We start from the raw sequence: 22,407 nt of genomic DNA on the forward strand, positions 1-22,407 counted from the left end.
TTCCCCTGTGCTCTCTGTCCCCTCCCCCCTCGGAGTCCAGTCCTTCAGTGTTAAGTTTCCTGCTGTGCTGTGATTGTGTTACAGAGATAGTGAGGGCTTCTACCCTCTCTCCCCTCCCCCCTCTGAGTCCTTCACTGTTACAGAGAGAGCGATTTGATTTTGGTGCTTTGCTGTGTTTTCCTTCACTGTTTGTGTTACAGAGAGAGCGAGGGCGGGGCAGAAACTCATGGGGAAACCGGATATCTCTCCCCCTTCACACTTCCGGCTGGAGGCTTCATTTAGAGCGTTGGTGGTGCCTTTTATATATAGAGATATTCTTGTTTATCATCACTAGATATGCCGCTCAGTCTAGAAAGGACTTGGTAGTTTACAATACTCAATAAAATATATAAATAAAACCAAAAGAACTACAAAATTCACTGAAGTAAAGCATTCTCTATAACACACTCACAAAGGAAAATTATCAGGAACCTTCATGGGACACTAGAACTCAAAGCTGCAGCTCCAAAAGCTTTCAAGAAAAAATGAGTTTTCAAGAGTATCTTAGATTTCTTGACATAGGCTTCTGTTTGAATTGAAATAGGCAGCCTATTCCACATTATTCTCTTGACTACAATATCAAAATAAGGAAGCCAAAATAAAGAAATATACATTAAAGGCAGTGCTTTTTTGGTAGGACAAAAGTTAACAGTACTCATCCAGGCCAACCTTAGAGGTGGGGTCACTATCTACGTCTCCTCCCCTACAGTGGCCACATCCCCACCGTAGCCACACCCATTTTACTTTATCAGCCATGGAGCATATAAAAAAGCATCACTGAAAATATTTTTCCAATTTGTTTTAAATTTACTACTTAATAGCTTTGTTGTGTGTGCCCTAGTCCTAGTATTTTTGGAAAGAGTAAGCAAGCGATTCATGCCTATCTGTTCCACTCCACTCAATATTTTATAGACCTTTCTCTCCTGATCTTTCCTCATACATGGCATCGGCACTCTCTTCTTCCTTCCTCCCACCCCATGATCCATCTTTCCCTCTCTCCACCTCCATGATCCAACATTTCTCCCCTCCCTCTCTCTCTCTCTTTCCCCCTCCCTTCTACCTCATAAGCTGACATTTCTCCATCTCTTCCCCTCACTCCCTTCCATCCCATGATCCGATATTTCTTTCTCTCTCCTCTTCCCTTCCCTCCCTTTCATCCCATGATATATTTCTCCCTCTCTCTTCCTCCCTCCCACCCCATGATCCAACATTTCTTCCTTTCTCTCCCTCTCTTCCACCCCATGATCTGATATTTCTCCCTCCCTCTCTCTCCCTCCTTCCCACCCCATGATCTGACATTTCTCTCTCCCTTCCTCCCTCCCACCCCATGATCCGACATGTCTCCCTCTCTTCCTCCCACTGCCTCTCTTCCACCCCATGATCCAATATTTCTCTCTCTCTTTCCCTCTCTTCCACCTCATGATCTGACATTTCTCCCTCTCTCCCTCCCCATAGAAACATAGAAACATGACGGCAGATAAAGGCCATATGACCCATCCACTCTGCCCATCCTCTGTAACCCCTAATTCTTCCTGTTCCTAAGCGATCCCAAATGCTTATCCCATGCTTTTTTAAATTCTGGAACAGTCCTCGACTCCATCACCCATGATTCAACATTTCTTCTTCTCTCTGTGTCCCTCTTTCCTTCCCCGCCACCTCTGGGTCCAGATCCAACATTTCTCTTTCCTTCACCTCTGCCTTGGAGCCTAAGATCCCTCTATCTCTCCTTCTTTGCTCCCATTTTCCAGCATATGCCCTCACTCCCTCCCTCTCCTCCATCTGGGGTCCTATGTCTAACATTTCCCTATCTCCTCTCCCTTCCATTGTCCAGCAGGTCCCTCTCCCTCCCTTCTGTGCCCAGCTCAGGTTTCTCCCTGTTTTTAATCTTCCGTCTCTTAACCCCTTGTGCCCAGCTCAAATATCTCCCCCTTTTCTCTTTTCTATCTTTTAACCCCCTCCCTGTCTGGGTTGGGGATCCCTCTCCATAAGAAAAGCCATACTTGGTCAGACCAATAGTCCATCTAGCCCAGTATCCTCCTTCCAACAGTGGCCAATCCAGGTCAGAAGTACCTGGCAGAAACCCAAAAAGTAGCAACATTCCATACTAAGGAAAGAAGAAAAGAATGAATTCTTATCTGTTGCATAAATGATGGAAATCCACGTTAAAAAAATGATATAGGCATGTTTTCTATATCAGATCCTTCCACCTGAGTAGCCCTTCATCCTCTTGTCACAGTGATAATCTGACAGATACTTTCGTTCAACTTATTTTATTTTACTAGGCTCTACCATCTAGAACTACTGCTAGGCTCCTGCACTACCCCAACTGGCCAGCGCTGAATACTGACATAGCTGGTTGGTTTAGCCAGCCAAAAAAAAAAAAAATGGATAATCCCAGTCTGTGGAAATGGCCTGGCACTGCATACCTGGGGTCAGCACCGAACACAGCACTTAGATGGGCTGCCTCCCGAAGGCTGAACATAGGCCTCATTGCATTTTATAACATTGCAAAAACGTTGATCTCATCTTCGGAAAACCAAAATATGAAAGGGCAACACTACTACTAAAGAAACTACACTGGCTTCCACTTAAGGAACGCGTCACTTTCAAGGTATGTACACTAGTCCACAAGATCATTCATGGTGAAGCCCCTGCCTATATGTCCGAGTTGATAGACCTTCCAACCAGAAATGCCAAAAAAATCATCCAGAACGTACCTCAACCTCCACTTCCCTAACTGCAAGGGCGTGAAATACAAGATGCTACACGTGTCAACCTTTTCTCACACGAGCACGCAACTTTGGAATACACTGCCGCGCAACTTAAGAACGATTTACGAACAAGCCTCCTTCCGCAAATTAAATGCAATAAATAAATAAATAAAATAATAATAATACAAAAAATGCTAGCAAATTACTAACAAATTCTTGGGTGAAATGATGCAAAAGTAACAATTAAGTACAAAAATAATCAGCTCTGGTTACCAGAAGCATTTTTTTATTGTCTTAAAAAGCCATCAGTTTCCTGGGAAATTCTAGGGAGCATTAATGTTGATGTCAGGGGACCAGTGAAATCCCTGTGACTGTGTTTCTTTTAAAGCAGAGTTTAAGGGGCATTTAACTTCCTTTCAAATGTTGTTTAATTACAACATTCTGAAGTGGTGCCTTATTTAATGGATCATTGTTTACAGAGCTTGCAGTCTTTAAATGTATGTTTAACACTTTTGGTTTATGGAAGAGCGCTTGATAATTACAACTCCAGTACCCATACAGGAACTAATTGAGACCCAGTTAAACGAGTTTCTTAGCTTTATAGTCATTCTAAATCTTGATTCCTCTGCGACCGCAACCATGCTTCAACTTAAGCATTTCACTTGCCTGGTTCAGAGCAAAATGAATACAGCACCATTCATAAAACTGATGAGCAAATATACCGGGGATAAATTTTATGGTAAATTTGTCCTAGTTGGCTGTATAGTTAATCTAGTTTCTGTTAGTAATTTATGCACCATCTCAATAAAAATTTATGGGCTGCTAGCATTGGAAAAAGTGAAATCTGTCTTTAAACCACTGCTACGGCACCTTACCAGGTCTTGAGGAGAGAAATAATAGCACCTCATGAAAGTATATGGACTTGTCCAGAAGAATCATTTTGCATGTGGGTGGCCTCATTTAATCAGGATGAGATTAACTCAATGCACCAAAACTCAATGAGCAATTTACTGTACATGTCCTCTGTCTCCATCAAAGTTAATAAAATTTAGAACTCAAAGGACTTCCAGTTCTATACAAAATAGCAAAGGTATCCTTTCTCCAAGCTTGGAGAAAAGGCGGCTGAGGGGAGCTATGATAGAGGTCTATAAAATAACGAGTGGAGTTGAACGGGTAGATGTGAAGCGTCTGTTCACGCTTTCCAAAAATACTAGGACTAGGGGGCATGCGATGAAGCTACAATGTAGTAAATTTAAAACTAATCGGAGAAAATATTTCTTCACTCAACGTGTAATTAAGCTCTGGAATTCGTTGCCAGAGAATGTGGTAAAGGCGGTTAGCTTAGCGGAGTTTTAAAAAGGTTTGGACGGCTTCCTAAAGGAAAAGTCCATAGACCGATATTAAATGGACTTGGGGAAAATCCACTATTTCTGGGATAAGTAGTATAAAATGTTTTGTACATTTTTGGGATCTTGCCGGGTATTTGTGACCTGGATTGGCCACTGTTGGAAACAGGATGCTGGGCTCGATGGACCCTTGGTCTTTCCCAGTACGGCAATACTTATGTACTTGAGTATCCTCTTCCTATTTTAACTGGCCATGCTGAAGCTCTTCAGCACTCTCAGCCATGAATTTTATTTTCAAAAAGGTTCAGCCATGACTGTAATCAGATATTGCAGACTGTTCACAAGTGAAAGGTGCATGATCAGACATTTAAACGTCAAAAGCTGTGGTGTGATGCTGCTGCCAGTGAGTTTCAAATTGCATGCAAAAATAGCTTCATTTCGATTCTGGGTGAATCTCTCCATAAAGCAATTAATAAATCCAAATAAGCAAATACCGTATTTTTCGGACTATAAGACGCACCGGACCATAAGACGCACCTAGGTTTTAGAGGAGGGAAATAGGAAAAAAAAATTTTTCCTTTTTCCCTCCTCTAAAACCTAGGTGCTCCGGTGCGTCTTGTCCGAGTTTTGGACCGCCGTCCCGTACTTACGCGATGCCATGTTCCGTGGTGGTCTAGTGACGTCGGGGCAGGAAAGAGCCCCCTCTTTCCTGCCCATCGCGCTGCTCTCCGTGCTCCTCACTGCTTTCTGACGGTCTCGGCGAGATTCAGAATGGCCGCCGAGAATCTCGGCGGCCATTCTGAATCTCGCCGAGACCGTCAGAAAGCAGTGAGGAGCACGGAGAGCAGCGCGATGGGCAGGAAAGAGGGGGCTCTTTCCTGCCCCGACGTCACTAGACCACCACGGAACATGGCATCGCGTAAGTACGGGACGGCGGTCCAAAAACGCTACCTTCGGACTATAAGACGCACCCCCCATTTTCCTCCCAAATTTTGGGGGAAAAAAGTGCGTCTTATAGTCCAAAAAATACGGTAAATATTCCAACTTCCTGCCATATCTCACCTCATGAATAACCTCCTGAGACCCAAGTCCATTTAATAATGGTCTATGGACTTTTTCTTTAGGAAGCCGTCCAAACCTTTTTTTAAACTCCGCTAAGCTAACCGCCTTTACCACATTCTCTGGCAACGAATTCCACAGTTTAATTACACGTTGGGTGAAGAAAACCTTTCTCCAATTCGTTTTAAATTTACTACATTGCAGCTTCATCGCATGCCCCCTAGTCCTAGTATTTTTGGAAAGCGTAAACAGACGCTTCACAGGCTAAAAGAGAATATGAAGAGAAACCACAGAGGCAAAAACTCATAGTATCAACTTTTTCAGGTACATCAGAAGCAGAAAGCCTGCAAGGCAATCCATAGGACAGTTAGATCACGAAGGAGCAAAAGGGAAACTCAGGGAGGACAGGTCATAGCAGAGAAACTGAATTAATTCTTTGCTTCTGTCTTTGCGGAAGAAGAAGCAAGAGATCTACCTGTACCAGAAATGATTTTCAAGGGTGATGATGCTGAAGAACTGAAAGAAATCTCAGTGAACCTAGAACACATACTGAGCCAAATCGACAAATTAGAGCAGTAAATCACATGGACAGGATGGCCTGCATCCAAGGGTACTGAAAGAACTCAAACAGCTGACCTGTCGTTAAAGTCATCCATAGCACCTAAAAGATTGGAGGGTGGCCAATGTGATGTTGATTTTTAAAAATGGTCCGGGGGGTGATCCAGGAAATACAGACGGGTAACCCTGAAGTCAGTAACAACAGCTTCAATAATGGTGTGTCCATTTGTGTACGCTAGAGAGTACAAGATTCCCGTTTGAGCTGGGTTTTTTTCTTGACTTTTATGCACCATATTTGCCCCTTTTACGAAGGTTTCAAATTAGCCCCTGACGCAGCCCTAGGTGGGCGAAACACGGCCTGTGCCGGGCGATTTGTTCATACACGGTAGCTTCAATAAAATCTTTTTGTTGTGATATTGATCCGCTGGCTTTCTTTCCCATATTGGATTTTGCAGATCGTTTGCCTTGTTGTTTTTTGGGACCCTGAAGTCAGTGCCAGGTAAAATAGTGGAAACTAGAATAAAATTATGGAACACAAAGATAAACATGGTTTAATGGGACAGTATCAGCATGGTTTCAGTCCAGGGAAGTCTCACCAAGTTGCTTAATTTTTTTGAAGGAGTGAATAAACATGTGGATAAACAGTTGATGTAGTGTATCTAGATTTTCAGAAAGCTTTTGACAAAGTTCCTCATGAGAGACTCCTAAGAAAATTAAAGAATCATTTGGATAGGAGGCAATGTTCTGTTGTATATAATGAATTGGTTATTGGACAGAAAACAGAGGGTGAGGTTAAATGGACATTTCTCTTATTGAAGGAGGGTGAATAGTGGAGTGCCACAGGGATCTGTATTGGGACCGGTGCTATTTAACACATTTATAAATGATCTGGAAATCGGAATGACGAGTGAGGTGATTAAATTTTCAGATGACACAAAACTATTCAAGATTGCTAAAATACATGCGGACTGTGAAAAATTGCAGGAAGACCTTAGGAAACTGGAAGACTAGGCACCCAAATGGCAGACAAAGGCTAATGTGGACAAACTGAAAGTGATGCACATTGGGAAGAATTATCCAAATCATAGTTACCTGACGCTAGGGTCCACTTTGAAGATCAACACCCAAGAAAAAGATCTAGGTGTTATTGTAGACGATATGCTGAAATCTTTTGTTCTGTATGCGGCGGCAGCCAAAAAAAAGCAAACAGGATGCTAGGAATTATTAGGAAAGGGATGGTAAATAAGCTCCTTTGAGCAAGGACTGTCCTTTATGTTGTTAAACTGTACAGCGCTGCATAACCCTAGTAGCGCTTTAGAAATGTTAAGTAGTAGTAGTAGTAAGACCTAGTATACTATAATGCCGCTGTATTGCTCCACGGTATGACATCATCTTGAGTACTGCGTTCAGTTCTGGTCACCGTATCTCAAAAAAGATACAGCGGAATTAGAAAAGGTTCAAAGAAGACGACCAAAATGATAAAGGGGATGGAACTCCTCCTCTCGTATGAGGAAAGGCTCAAGAGGTTGGGGCACTTCACCTTGGAAAAGAGGCAGATGAGGGGAGATATGATTGAGGTCTACAAAATCCTGAGTGGTGTAGAAGGAGTGAATCAATTTTTTAATTCCTTCAAAAAGTACAAACTAAAAATCTGACTTCATTAAGTTACATGGAAACACTTTAAAACCAAATAGGAAGAAATATTTTTTCACTCAATGTATAGTTAAGCTCTAGAACTCTTTGCTGGAGGACATTAATAACAGCGGTTAGCTTATCTGGACTTAAAAAAGGTTTGGAGAAGTCCGTGGAGGAAAAGTCCATAGTCTGCTATTGAGACAGACGTGGGAAAGCCACTGCTTGCCCTGGGATTGGTAGCATGGAATCCTGCTACTATTTGGGTTTCTACGAGGTACTTGTGACCTGGATTGGCCACTGTTGGAAACAGGATACTGGGCTAGATGGACCATTGGTCTGACCCAGTATGGCTATTCTTATGTTCTTATATTATGTTAAGTGTTCTCTTTCAAATTTGATGTCTGAAGTTCTAGTATCTGGGAGACTCATCCTTCCTACAAGAATTCAGAAGAGACTAAAGAACAACGTGGTGCAAGCACCCAAAAAAGAAACACCAAGATCACAAAGAAGACATGAACACACCTGTTCTCAGAGCATGAACAATGCTAATCATTCGTGCCATAACCCAGTGGTTCCCAAACCTGGTTCTGGAGGCTTCCGAGCCAGTCAGGTTTTCAGGATATCAGGATATCCTCCACTACACTTACATCTCTCTCATTAATATTCAATGTGGATATCCTGAAAGCCTGACTGGCTGGAATGCCTCAAGGACCAGGTTTGGGAACCAATGCCATTACCCACAGGATGCAAGTGGTATAAGGGGTGCTCTACTTGTGCATTTCAACTTTGGCAACAATTCTGAGAAGGTACCTATTAAATGAGAAGTATTTTTCAACATCTCACATTCAACTAAGAGAGACCTTATGTACAAACACCTCCGGAGAGCAGCCCCTGGTCAAATGGAATATAGCCAAAGAAAAGAAGCCATGCCATGTGGTTGAAAGACTGGTGATTCAGATCACTGGTCCATGCAAGAAAGACGGGCACCAGTGGCAGAACAGATAAGAAGTACAGCAGCCAGTGCAGATATCTTAGAGGCTGAGGCCAGGGCCACAGAAAGAAAAGGTAAGGGAGGGGGGAGGGGATAAGGACAAGGCCTTTTTAGCAGGAGATCCCATGACTTTCGGAGGGTTCTTACATGGCAGCAGTAGCCAGAGGGAGAGAAAAACCAAGTCTGAAGCCCCAGACAGCTCAAAGCAAACAGCCAATGCTTTCTGATAGCAGCCTCTAATGGGTGGTTACCTACCACATGACTGGTCCAACTGACCCAAACACTTAATATCTTTCCTGCTCTCCCTCCCTCCCATATTGCTCCCTTTCTTCTCCAGTCTCCAATGCCCACCCCGTTCTATCTAAGCTTATGGACAGCAGCAATAGGAGTCACAGGGTCTCTAATGACTACACAGCTGCCTGTCCTCAGAGCTGCTTCCTCTCAATAGGAAGCATGAGCACAGAAAGAGGAAACACCATGCAAGGTCAGCGCTGAAATCATTAGAAACACCAGGTCTTCTGTCTTCTAGTAGAGGAGAAAATGCAGTCGCTATACTCACGTTAGCCCTCTCCTCAAGTCGCTTCACTGGCTCCCTATCCGCTTCCGCTTATGGTTCAAACTTCTGCTTTTGACCTACAAGTGCATCCACTCCGCAGCTCCTCAGTACCTTTCCGCTCTCATCTCTCCCTATACTCCCCCCCCCCCCCGTGAACTCCATTCGCTGGGTAAATGTCTCCTGTCGTCCCCCTTCTCCCCCACTGCTAACTCCCGGCTCCGTTCCTTCTATCTCGCTGCTCCCTATGCCTGGAATAGACTCCCTGAGCCGGTACGTCAGGCTCAGTCTCTGGCTGTCTTCAAGTCTAGGCTTAAAGCCCACCTCTTTGCTACTGCTTTCGACTCCTAACCATGACTCTCTTACTCAACACCCTCACTTATCACCCCTACCACTGCAATTTCCCCACCCCTAGCTGTCTGTTCGTCTGTCCAATTTAGATTGTAAGCTCTGTTGAGCAGGGACTGTCTTTTCATGTTAATTTGTACAGCGCTGCGTAAGTGTAGTAGCGCTACAGAAATGTTTAATAGTAGTAGTAGTAGTATGAGCCAAGTATAGGACAGTCAAGCCATTGTGACATCACTGATGAGGTTGGCTCTTAGGCATTGGTGGACTGAGGCATTATGACATCACAATGTCAGCTCTGGTTAAATCACCGCAGCTCCTCAGTACCTTTCCGCTCTCATCTCTCCCTACACTCCTCCCCGTGAACTCCGTTCGCTGGGTAAATGTCTCCTGTCGTCCCCCTTCTCCCCCACTGCTAACTCCCGGCTCCGTTCCTTCTATCTCGCTGCTCCCTATGCCTGGAATAGACTCCCTGAGCCGGTATGTCAGGCTCAGTCTCTGGCTGTCTTCAAGTCTAGGCTTAAAGCCCACCTCTTTGCTACTGCTTTCGACTCCTAACCATGACTCTCTTACTCAACGCCCTCACTTATCACCCCTACCACTGCAATTTCCCCACCCCTAGCTGTCTGTTCGTCTGTCCAATTTAGATTGTAAGCTCTGTTGAGCAGGGACTGTCTTTTTCATGTTGATTTGTACAGCGCTGTAGCGCTATAGAAATGTTTAATAGTAGTAGTAGTAGCAGTAGGCTGTGGGTCTGGTGACACATCTGTCCATGCTTCATGACAAATTCATGTGTAGCAACACACACACACACATTGAGACCCAATGATTTAGGATATGGGTTCAAAAAGACATCTGTTAGGTGTTGGAGGGGCAGGACTGGTCAGTGCAGTGTTTAGCACTTAGCCAGGGCACAAGCAGTGATGTAGCAATGGCTGTGTTTAACAGTGCAGCCATGCAGGGCACAAATATGGAGGGGTGCAAAAGCTACTCTCAGCTCGTCATCTCCTCTCATTGACGACAGTGAAGCAGGCAGGCTGAGGGGACTAGTGAGTCACACAGCATACAGCTATAGCTCAGTATGGTCTTGAGTATGAGGAGGTGATATCTAGAGATGCTCCACAGAGTTGAATGCACCTTTTCTGACTACCTGTGCAATTTAGTCACCCCTTAACATCTATACAAACTCATTTTACTCCATCTTATCTGTCTATCCAGCTTATTTTCGAAAGAGAAAAACGCCTATAGTGTGACCTAAATCGGGAGATAGACGTTTGTCTCGCAAAGGCGTCCAAATCGGTATAATCGAAAGCCGATTTTGGGCGTTTCCAACTGCACTCCGTCGCGGAAACGAATAAAGTTGACGGGGGCGTGTCGGAGGCGGAACTGGGGCGAGGTTATCAGCCGAGGAGAGATGGGCGTCTTTAGCTGATAATCGAAAAAAAAGGCGTTCTTACCGCGATTTTGGGACACTTTTTTTGGACCCTTTTTTTTTCACGAACAAGTCCCAAAAAAGTGTTCCAACTGCCCAGATGACCACTGGAGGGAATCAAGGATGACCTCCCCGGACTCCCCCAGTGGTCACTAACCCCCTCCCACTTTAAAAACTTTTTTACTAGCCTGTATGCCAGCCTCAAATGTACCCACCTCCATGGCAGCAGAATGTGTTCGATCTTGTCACAGCCTTTCCCTGGGTCAGATGTGGCTCTCGGGTGCAGTACAGGGTCACATCAGCATTGCATTGTGGTGGGTATAGGGTATTGGGCTCCGTGATTTCATTAGCTTGTGTTACAGTCTCACGATGTTGGTAGTTGGTAGGCTCTTCTCCCATGGTGCTTTTCCCCCTGCCTACTGGGTCAGAGTGTGCCCTGTTGTGTTTCCTGTTGTAGTCCATGCGGTAGTGGCCATTTTTGTAAGCCAGTTTTAGTTCCCTTTCCTGTGTTAGCCACGTTAGACAACTTAGTTCTTACCTTGAATGTGGATGAAAGAGGGCATTGTACAGCATTCTGCCAGCTCTGACCTACTGCTAATCTCAGTTCCAGGGAGACTCGTTGCTAGTGGGGCACAACCTATGATCTGCAGTTAACTGTGAGTAAACGCAGTTATTCCAATAAAGGACGTTTTCGGAGAGATTAGTCTTCAGGTGTCAACTGGTGTGCCAATGTTATATAGCAGCAACCAGTCCTAGAGGCCTGCGTGTATGCAGGTCCCTGGAGCACTTTTAGTGGGTACCGCAGTGCACTTCAGCCAGGTGGACCCAGGCCCATCCCCCCCCCCACCTGTAACACTTGTGCTGGTAAATGGGAGGCCTCCAAAACCCACTGTACCCACATGTAGGTGCCCCCTTCACCCCTAAGAGCTACGGTAGTGTTGTACATTTGTGGGTAGTGGGTTTTGGGGGAGGGGGGTTGGGAGATCAGCACCCGTGGTAAGGGAGCTATGCGTGTGGGAGCTTTTTCTGAAGTCCACCGCACTGACCTCTAGGGTGCCCAGTTGGTGTCCTGGCATATCAGGGGGGCCAGTGTACTACTAATCCTGGCCCCTCCCACGACCAAATGGCTCGGATTAGGACGTTTTTGAGCTGGGCGTTTTTAGTTTCCATTATCGCTAAAAAAAAACCAAACGCCCAGCTCAAAAACGTCCATTTTTTCGAAAATATGGTTCGGCCCACCCCTTCACGGACCCGTTCTCGGAGATAAACGCCCATGGAGATAGGCGTTTCCGTTCGATTATGCCCCTCTATATGTTCTATCTTCACTTGTCCCTTTTGCTGTTTAATAAGGAGAATGTTATATTATATATTTGAATATTTTATATTGCAACCTTTTTTTTTTTTTTTTGCCTATGTCCGGGTCATATTTCCTAGACACCATCTTGGTTGACTTTCTTCAAAAAGGCAGCAAATAAATCTCAATAATAAATAAATAACACAGTGTGAACCCCCTTGATGAGATGCATTCTGTGCCAAGTCCTTTGTTCCTGAGCCTGCAGAAAGGAGGTCTTTCTTATCTCCTGCCTGTGACACCTGTCATCAGTTGTGGCACTATGCCTGTGTGTCAGTCTCAATTATTTAAGTCGTTGTTCCTGCTGGTGAGACCTACAAATGTAGGAGGAGTTCAAAGGTCCCCATGGCCACAATTTTAATTAAGCTGAGGCTTCAGAGCCTAAGCAATGTGCTGCTCTGGCATCAATAAACAACACAGCGAAAATGACACATGAAAAATAAAAAAATATAAAAAGAAAATATATATATATATAAAACAAAAAAAAAAAAGAAAAAAAATTCTTTTTTTCAATAGTTTTTTTCTTTTTTTTTGATTTATATATATATATATATTTTTTTTTCTTCTTATATTTTTTTATTTTTCATGTGTCATCTTTGCAGTGTTGTTTATTGTTTGATTTTTTGCGAGGACTACTTTCTTTTGTTTTGGTGGGCTCTGGCATCAATAGCAGGGCCTGAAGTGCTGGGACCCCACCAATCAAAGCAACTTGTTGTCTGTCCAAAATGTATCTATTTAGATTTAGAAGAAGCCAGGGGTGTTTGGAGGTAGAGCTTAAAGTTATGTGGTCAGCGGTGATATCCAGCCACTATCCAGATAATCTAACTGTACAGGAGAACTGAACAAATTAGCCTTCACTATCAATTAAAATGTTCTATTACGTATTGTGTTGACTTGTAAGTAGTCTACTATGCCATACTTTTTATTGTTATTTGAATATCTTTACTGCTGTAATTGCCTATTGCTCATGTTTGATCTATTCTTACTGTACACCGCCTTGAGTGAATTCCTTCAAAAAGGCGGTAAATAAATCATAATAAATAAATAAATAAATAAAATAGCCGTCCTAATTTCAAATGCATAAATTATGGGGTTAATATGCAGCTGACTGTGGTGAATGTTTTTATTTAGTTGCTCTCAAAGTTATTCCTAGATATTCAACGCTGGTTCATGTCAAGTCTGAGTTGGCTATTTCATATGTGGTTAAGTGTGGTACCCCCCTCCCCCCCCAACCATTTTGCCTGATGGTACAATACCTCCACCACCAAGTTCAACAGTTGGGATGATGCTACTATTTTGGAAGGAAGTGTTTGGTTTTCTCCAAACAAAACTTTTTTTTTTTTTTTTTTTTTAATTGTGTCTGAAAAGTTCAGTTTCTGACTCTCCTGCCCACAGAAGTCTTGTGGGTCATCCCAAATGCTCATTAGTGAATCTGAGGTTCTCAGTAGCGATCTTCTTCAAGTACAGTGCACACGCTGATACAAGAACCATCACTTCAAGAGGCCTGCAGGTCTTTAGATGTTATTCTGAGATTTCTTTGTGACTTTGTAGATGATTTTCCCTCTTTGCTCTTTGCAGGACCAGTGCTCCTGGGTAGAGTCATGATGGTCTTAAAACTTTTAACATTTGTAGGCCAGCTAACAATTTCAAACTACTATTCCCAGGCCGTCCGAAAATTTCTTTTGATCATGGTTTGATGAATTCCCACTAACCTTTCTGCTGAAAAAAAACATGAATCAAAATGTTTCGGACCTTCATAGAGAACACGGTGCTCAGCCACTCAGATTTACTCTGCAGGGAGGCGTATTTCTTACCCAATTATTTTAAACACCTTATTTTCATTTGCAGAATTGTTTAATTTATTCCTGTTAAACTGGTATCATGTGATCTACCTTTACACCATATTTTTAGGGTGTGTTTTTTTTTTGGTTTGGGGTGGGGGGTAATCCACTTAAGACTACACTTTTGTTTCTGTAAATATCAATATTTTAAACAAATAAATGAGAATTTTTTAATTTTAGTATTATGCATGAGTCACAAACTTTTTCCTAGCATTTTATATTATGTGGCTGCCATTATTTAGTCTGTAAATACTAATTAACTGACTGTAAACTGAATGCTACCCTGCCAGTACCCCCCATGCCTAATCACAGACCACATATGTGAAAAGCTCTCATACTGTTTTCGTTTGGCAGACTGGATGGACCGTGCAGGTCTTTTTCTGCCATCATCTACAATGTTACTACGGCAATCAGAACCATTCCCTTGATGTTCTAGGTGATTTCTGTGTGTTCATGAATAATGCTTTGTTTTTGTTTTTTTTTTTAATGTCAGAAGCCCTATTTATGTCTTAGACATGGATAAACAGGCACTTACACATGCATTTTACATAAACGTCTATATCCCAATTTTAGAAGGCCTGGATATTGATCTAGAACAGCAGTGACTCCTGCTGGTATCTTGTGAGTTCTTTTGTATTTTCAGATGCCTCTCTCCTTGCCCCACCCCCTTTTCAGTTGCATATTATGGGATTTATGTGCCCAGGATTATAGAATAGCACGCAAGGCAGACGTGTGCGCAAATCTAAATTAGTGTCTATTAAGTTCAATAATTGATTGATAAGACCAATTAACATAGTCAATGGCTCGTTAACCGATTTAGGTGCATGTGCATTTTGGATCCGTGCCAAAATTTCGGCACCATATATAGAATCTGGATAAAAGCGCACAGAAAAGATCAAGAAAAGTCATATCAACAGAGGTAATGCGGTACTCGAAAGATCGTAACAGTTGTCAGGTCTTTAATTTCCACCTCAACTGCGAATTAAGTGATACTGAGTTTAATTTCCTCTGAAAATTTCTAGACTACCAGTGCTTGACAGCTGAAGGTGTACAATGGATAGATCTAAGAATGAATTTTATTAGACTGAGGTAAAGAGAGCCAATTTTGATATGTTGATCTCAACATGTGTAAGGAATACAGAGTAAAACAATCAGCTAAGTAACGTGGAGGGGCATAATTGAACAAAAACGTCTATCTCCATGGGCGTTTATCTCCGAGAACGGGTCCATGAAGGGGCGGACCGAACCGTATTTTCGAAAAAAATAGACGTCCATGTTTTATTCGACAATTTGTGAGCTGGGCGTTTTTGTTTTTCAGTGATAATGGAAACCGAAAGCGCCTAGCTCAAAAACGAGTAACTCCAAGACATTTATTCGTGGGAGGGGCCAGGATTCGTAGTGCACTGGTCCCCCTCACATGCTAGGACACCAACCGGGCACCCTAGGGGGCACTTTTACAAAAACAAAAAAAAAGGTAAAAGAGCTCCCAGGTGCATAGCACCCTTCCCTTGGGTGTTGAGCCCCCCAAATGCCCCTCAAAACCCACCGCCCACAAGTCTACACCATTACTATAGCCCTAAGGGGTGAAGGGGGGCACCTACATGTGGGTACAGTGGGTTTGGGGGGCGGTTTGGAGGGCTCCCATTTACCAGCACAAGTGTAACATGTGGGGGGGGGGAGTTGGGCCTGGGTCCACCTGTCTGAAGTCCACTGCACCCCCTAATAACTGCTCCAGTGACCTGCATACTGCTGCCAGGGAGGTGGGTATGACATTTGAGGGTGAAAATAAAAAGTTGTGAAACGGCATATTTTGTGGTGGGAGGGGGTTTGTGACCACTGGGGGAGTCAGGGGAGGTCATCCCCGATTCCCTCCAATGGTCATCTGGTCATTTAGGGCACTTTTTGGGGCCTTATTCGTGGAAAAACAGGGTCCAGGAAAAGTGCCCTAAATTCTCGCTAAAAACGCATATTTTTCTTCCATTATCGGCAAAAGGCGCCCATCTCTGATCGCCCGATAACCACGCCCCAGTTCCGCCTTCACCACGCCTTCGACACGCCCCCATCAACTTTGTCCGCATCCGCGACGGAGTACAGTTGAAAACGTCTAAATTCGGCTTTCGATTATACCGCTTTATTCGTTTTTGTGAGATAAACGTCTATCTCCCGATTTGGGTCGCAATATAGACGTTTTTCTTTTTCAATTATAAGCTGGATAGTAACATAGTAGATGACGACAGAAAAAGACCTGCACGGTCCATCCAGTCTGCCCAACAAGACAATTCATATGTGCTACTTTTTGTGTATACCCTACTTTGATTTGTACCTGTGCTCTTCAGGGCACAGACCGTATAACTCTGTCCAGCACTATCCCCGCCTCCCAACCACCAGCCCCGCCTCCCAACCACCAGCTCTGGCACAGACCGTATAAGTCTGCCCAGCACTATCCCCGCCTCCCTACCACCAGCCCCGCCTCCCGATCTCGACTAAGCTCCTGAGGATCCATTCCTTCTGCACAGGATTCCTTTATGCTTATCCCACGCATGTTTGAATTCCGCAGGTTGGTCAGTAACATTTTAAAAGCCTAATTAAAGTCCTAAATTTAATTCAATAGTTCACTAGAAGCAGCTAAGGGTCCCTTTTACAAAGGTGCGCTAGCATTTTTAGCGCATGCTAAAAATAAGCATGCACTAAACACTAGAGACGCCCATATATTCTTATGGGCGTCTCTAGCACTTAGCGCATGCTATAAACGCTAGCGTGTCTTTGTAAAAGACTGCCTAGGAGAGGTGTTATGTGATCAAATGTTCAGGCATAGCGTAGAAATTTGATGTCTGTGTTTTAGATGAACTGTACATGGCTTACGCCTAATAAAATAATACCTATAAGACATTATTCCCACAATTTGGGGTCCCTTTTACAAAAGTGTAGCACGCAACACTAGCGGAATTAGCATGTGCTAAACGTTAAGAAGCTCGTAGGTATAAAATGGGTTTCTTGGCATTTAGCAAGCGTTAATTCTGTTAGTGCTCACTAAACTTTTGTAAAAGGGTCTCTTAGCCTTAGGATTGTAATAGAAGATGGAGGACATCTTTCTTCAGATATGAATGAAGTAACAGGGTTTTACATAAAAGGAAAAAGCATTTTTTTGTCATTTTGAAATGCAGGGATGAAAAGATAAGCTCGAGTCAATAGTTTTTCCTGGGATAGTTAATTCACCTTTCAGCAGAATAGAAGCTATCAGAGATCACAGGAGACAGATGCTTCCAGTTTCACTGGATTCGATTTCATATCTTTGAAACGAAGTAGTGGAGGAGTGGCCTAGTGGTTAGGGTGGTGGACTTTGGTCCTGGGGAACTGAGGAACTGAGTTGGATTCCCACTTCAGGCACAGGCAGCTCCTTGTGACTCTGGGCAAGTCACTTAACCCTCCATTGCCCCATGTAAGCCGCATTGAGCCTGCCATGAGTGGGAAAGCGCGGGGTACAAATGTAACAAAAGTGATTGTTGCTACTATTTGAGATTCTACATGGAATGTTGCTACTATTGGAGATTCTACATTCCATGTAGAAGGCTGCGCAGGCTTCTGTTTCTGTGAGAAGCCTGCGCGGCCACATTGGTGATCTGCAAGGGCCGACTTCTACATGGAATGTTGGAATAGCAACATTCCATGTAGAATCTCAAATAGTAGCAACAGTGGAGGAGTGGCCTAGTGGTTAGGGTGGTGGACTCTGGTCCTGAGGAACTGAGTTCGATTCCCACTTCAGGCACAGGCAGCTCCTTGTGACTCTGGGCAAGTCACTTAACCCTCCATTGCCCCATGTAAGCCACATTGAGCCTGCCATGAGTGGGAAAGCGCGGGGTACAAATGTAATTTAAAAAAAAAAAAAACCTCAATGCTTATCTTGTGATTTCCTAAATTCTGTTACTGTTTTTTTTATTTCCACCGCCTCCCATGGAAAAAAAATTCCATATATTCATCTCTCTGTATGTGAGCAAATAATTTCTGCTCTTGCTCTTCAGTCTACCTGCTTGGAGATTCATACTGTGACTTCCTGTTCTACAACATCCTTTCCCATAAAATAACAAGGTCACAGTATAACGGAGCACCCATTCCAGAACTTAGGGCAGGTCAATAGTGTGCCTGTGGAAATGTGATCTCATGACATCTTGGCAAATGTCTCAACTGAATGAATGCTGGAATAAGATGTTAAAAGAGCAATAATCAAAGCCCTCTACACAGGAATGTGGTAAAGGCGGTTAGCTTAGCGGAGTTTAAAAAAGGTTTGGACAGCTTCCTAAAGGAAAAGTCCATAGACCGTTACTGAATGGACTTGGGGAAAATCCACTATTTTTGGGATAAGCAGTATAAAATGTTTTGTACTTTTTGGGGATCTTGCCAGGTATTTGTGATCTGGATTGGCCACTGTTGGAAACAGGATGCTGGGCTCGATGGACCTTTGGTCTTTCCCAGTATGGCAATAATTATGTACTTATGTAGGAAGAAACATTGCTTTACCCACTGACATTACTGTTCTCCCTCTATGCATGAAAAAATATTGCGTGTACTACTATTCAGGTATGTTAAGAGGCATTCTTGGGGAGGAGTTAGGTTATGAGTAGAAAACTACATGCATAATTCAGAGGCGTAGCCAGATTCAGCATTTTGGATGGACCCTTCCACGCGTATGTGCTGCCGCCTCCGCCCACCACCACCACATGCATCTTCCCAGAGATCCTTTTTAAGAACACAGATTTTTTTTTCACCTACCCCACATATTCTCCCTCTCCTCCGCAGCGTCCCAGCATCTGAGCTCCTGTCTCTGAAGCTCGTTCGTCCCCGGTGTTGGTATAGGTTTCCCTGGCGCCTGCAGCGATTTATTGTTGCTGCTTGCGCAGGCCCCACAGGCTTCCATCTGCTGGTGTCCCGCCCTCGCTGACGTCATTTCCTGTTTCCTGCGTGGTGGAACGCGGCAGATAGAAGCCTGCGGGGCAAACGCAAGCAGTGAGAATGAATTGCTGTAGACACCGGGGACATCTGTACTGACATCGTGGAGGGAAGGGGTTCAGAGACAGGAGCGCAGATGCTGGGATGCTGTGGAGAAACACAGTAACAAGTAGATGACGACAGAAAAACACCTGCCCGGTCCATCCAGTCTGCCCAACAAGATAAACTCATATGTGCTACTTTATGTGTATACCTTGATTTGTTTCTGCCATTTTCAGGACACAGACCGTAGAAGTCTGCCCAGCACTAGAAGACAGAAGTGTGGCGCTACAGCTAGGCCCACCGTAGCTATGCCACTGGCATACCTTTGCACTGGGAAAGTATGCACTTAAAAAAGCAAGCAAGTACATTGCCATGGTACAATGACCAAAGAAAAAGCATGTGTGAGCATGTTCCCTTTTTTCATTGTGGCGAATTCTATGTGAGAAAAGTCTGTAGAGCAAATGCAGATAGAATTGTAATGGTATCAGTTTATTATATTTTGCTGGATTATATATACACCAATATATTTGTGCAGCTTTTACACTGCAGCAGAGAAAATAGTTTCATTTCAAGCCCCTCTCTCCCCATTCCTTTTTCTGGGAACTTCTGAGAGTAGGGATAGTTAATTACAAACACTTAACAAACACAAAAGAGCTTCCTCTGCCCTCCCACCTAACAAAGGCATGACTAAGGTGGACACCTGAATACCCCATTGAAAACAAAGAACTCAGGAAAAGCATAAACAGGACATTTGCTTGTCAAAGGTATACCTGCCCCTCCCATCAGCTTTCAGACATGTGCAGAAAGGAAGGACTTGTAATGTGTATCTGCCCCAGAGACTGAGCAGGACATCAAAAGACCATTTGCCAGCAAAATCCAGACAGCAAGTCTCGTGATGTCATAAGACATGAGACCAGGACTCAGGGATCGTGTGCAGACATGAGACCAAGATACCACAATGCTTTGCAAATGCCGAAGGGTCATGTGGAAACCAGGACAAAGATCCACATGGCATATCCTCCTGCAGCTTGCAAGATATAAAAGGACAAGCTGTTTCCCAAGAGTCAGATTCTCTTCAACTGCAAGCAACTCAGATTCTCTTCAACTGCAAGCAACTCAGATCCTCTTCAACTGCAAGCAACTCAGATTCTCTTCAACTGCAAGCAACTCAGATTCTCATCAACTGCAAGCAACTCAGATTCTCTTCAACTGCAAGCAACTCAGATTCTCATCAACTGCAAGCAACTCAGATTCTCTTCAACTGCAAGCAACTCAGGAATCCACTCACTGCAGAAGCTCTCCTGTCCTGCAAACATGTGCTTACCTAATGCTGTTCATATTGTGTAACAAGGACTTGTAAGTAACATAACTTTTGATCTAGACCTGCTACCTTGCCTTACTTAAGCACAGATTACCTGTAAAGATCTCTTAAAACCTACCTCTCGTGTGCAATTGTATATTAAATCAATCTTTTTGAAGCTAACAATACGGTCTCTTTGTGTTCTGAGTATATGGTATCTTTTATATATACTTAATTTATTTAATTTATTGCAATTATCACCTTTGGTGATTGGTGGAGAAATTAATATCCTAAAACTTATAAATCCAGCACCTGTTCTTAAATTATAAACAGTAGCGAGTGCGCTCTAGAGCTATTTTCCCCAAAATAAATCATTTCTTGTAACAGAATGATTACCTACTCCTAATGAAACATCATAAGTACATAAGCATAAGCATCGCCATGGTGGTACAGACCAAGGGTTCGTCGAGCCCAGCACCCTGTCACCAACAGCGGCCAAAAGAACAAGCAATTTGTCCCGCCCATGCTATAAATACTGTATTCCCTCGTTCATTCAATAACATTCTATGGCTTTTTCCTCCAGGAAGCCGTCCAACCCTTTTTTGCAGTCCGCTAAGTTAACCGCCTTAACAACCTTTTCCGGCAGCGAATTACAGAGTTTAACTACGTGTTGAGTGAAGAAACATTTCCTGCGATTCGTTTTAAATTTATCACACTGCAGCTTCATCGCATGCCCCCTTGTCCATCCCTTTACCCTCCCCCCTCCAAAAAAAACATGTTTAGTCATATTTTCATGACACAAATGCTGAAGTAATGTTTGGGCCAATTAGGGACCAACAACGTGCACTGGAGTGCTCCATAGTTTAGGATGTCATTTTCCTGCTTTAAATCAGGAGTTCGCAATCCAGTCCTCGGGATATCAACGATGAATATGCATGAGACTTATTTAAATGAACTACCTCCGTTGTATGCAAATTTATCTCATGCATATTCATTGAGGGTATCCTGAAAACCCGGCTAGGTACGTCCCGAGCACTGGGTTGAGAACCGCTTTAAATACTTAATAGAACCCATTTTTGATTCTGCGTTTCTCTCGAGCATACTAGTCTCCTCTTTGGATATCATTTCCGAAGGTCAGAAGAATAAAGTTTTATCTGAGAGACTCATTTAAGTCAACCTATTCCACTGCCACCTCCTCCTCCCCATCAACCCACGTCATAAAGACAAAGGCAGAAGCGTGACGGCCCGTTATCAGCGGCAGCAGAAAAAACTGCATTGTTTGATATCAATGTTAAGGTTAATAATTAAATATAGTACTGTGGCACAGAAACAAAGAAATTAACTCTCCAGCATTTAAGGAATCCATTAATCTTAATTAAAATCACAGTGTTTCATAACTGAGCCATTCCTTACATTTAAATACATGCATAAGCTTTTGCCACCAAAGTCATTCTAACAGAATTGGGGACAAAGTTAACATGTTAATGAAGCTTATTCTGATTACAAATTACTGTCTAAACTTTAGGTGATCGCCTTAACCATGGCAAAACAATGTTCCCCTCCCACCTCTACCCCCAAAAAATAATTTAATAAAAAGTAGTTTGAGGCACATCAGGAAATATTTCACTAACTGAACTGTTTCAATTTAACGTCCACCAAGGCCGTATATATAGAAGTCTCATTCACAATTCACTGTTTGCACAAAAGTCATCTTATCTAACTCTAATTTTATACTTAATGAGAGGAAAAGACTTCAGATGCTCAATATCTCAACTACATATTTTATAATAGGTATCGTGTTGCTCAGCGTTTACTTTTGAAAAATGAATTTTCTTTATGTAAACAAACTGGCGAGCATCCTCACAAGTCTCTAAAAACCTCTCTGACAGCGAGCTCCCGTTTCGCAGAATGCTTCATATAAGGAGCGGATCCCTTAGCCTGCCTCGCTCTGAAACCAATAACATAGTTAAGTGAAGTCAGAGAAGATTTTTTAGACTGAACTGTGCAATAGAAAAGACCAAATCATGCTACAACAGTTTTTGAAATGAATGCACACCATCACAGAGGAGAAAAGCTCTGGAAAGTTGAGTAACCCACCTGTGGATCCCACTGACCAGGTGATGTTGAGGTTGAAGTTGTTTGATGCATTGATTAAAATATCCAAATTCTTGTTGGACTACAATAAAAGAACAGGGATAAGTTAGCCAAACAAAGAGAAGGTACCAGAGCCATAACATTGTACATTCGAGACAGTACACTG

General features: G+C 43.2%; 1 protein-coding gene across 1 annotated transcript in view; it reads right to left on the minus strand.

Moving 5' to 3' along the window:
* Positions 1 to 22,407, minus strand: part of ATRNL1 (attractin like 1) — a 1,590,902-nt gene that overhangs the window by 774,112 nt on the left and 794,383 nt on the right. The window contains 1 exon segment of the mRNA XM_030202658.1: positions 22,245 to 22,323. Coding sequence (XP_030058518.1) covers positions 22,245 to 22,323 — 79 coding nt within the window.

Source organism: Microcaecilia unicolor, chromosome 5 (genome assembly GCF_901765095.1).
Source record: "Microcaecilia unicolor chromosome 5, aMicUni1.1, whole genome shotgun sequence".
In the NCBI taxonomy this organism is placed as follows: Eukaryota; Metazoa; Chordata; class Amphibia; order Gymnophiona; family Siphonopidae; genus Microcaecilia; species Microcaecilia unicolor.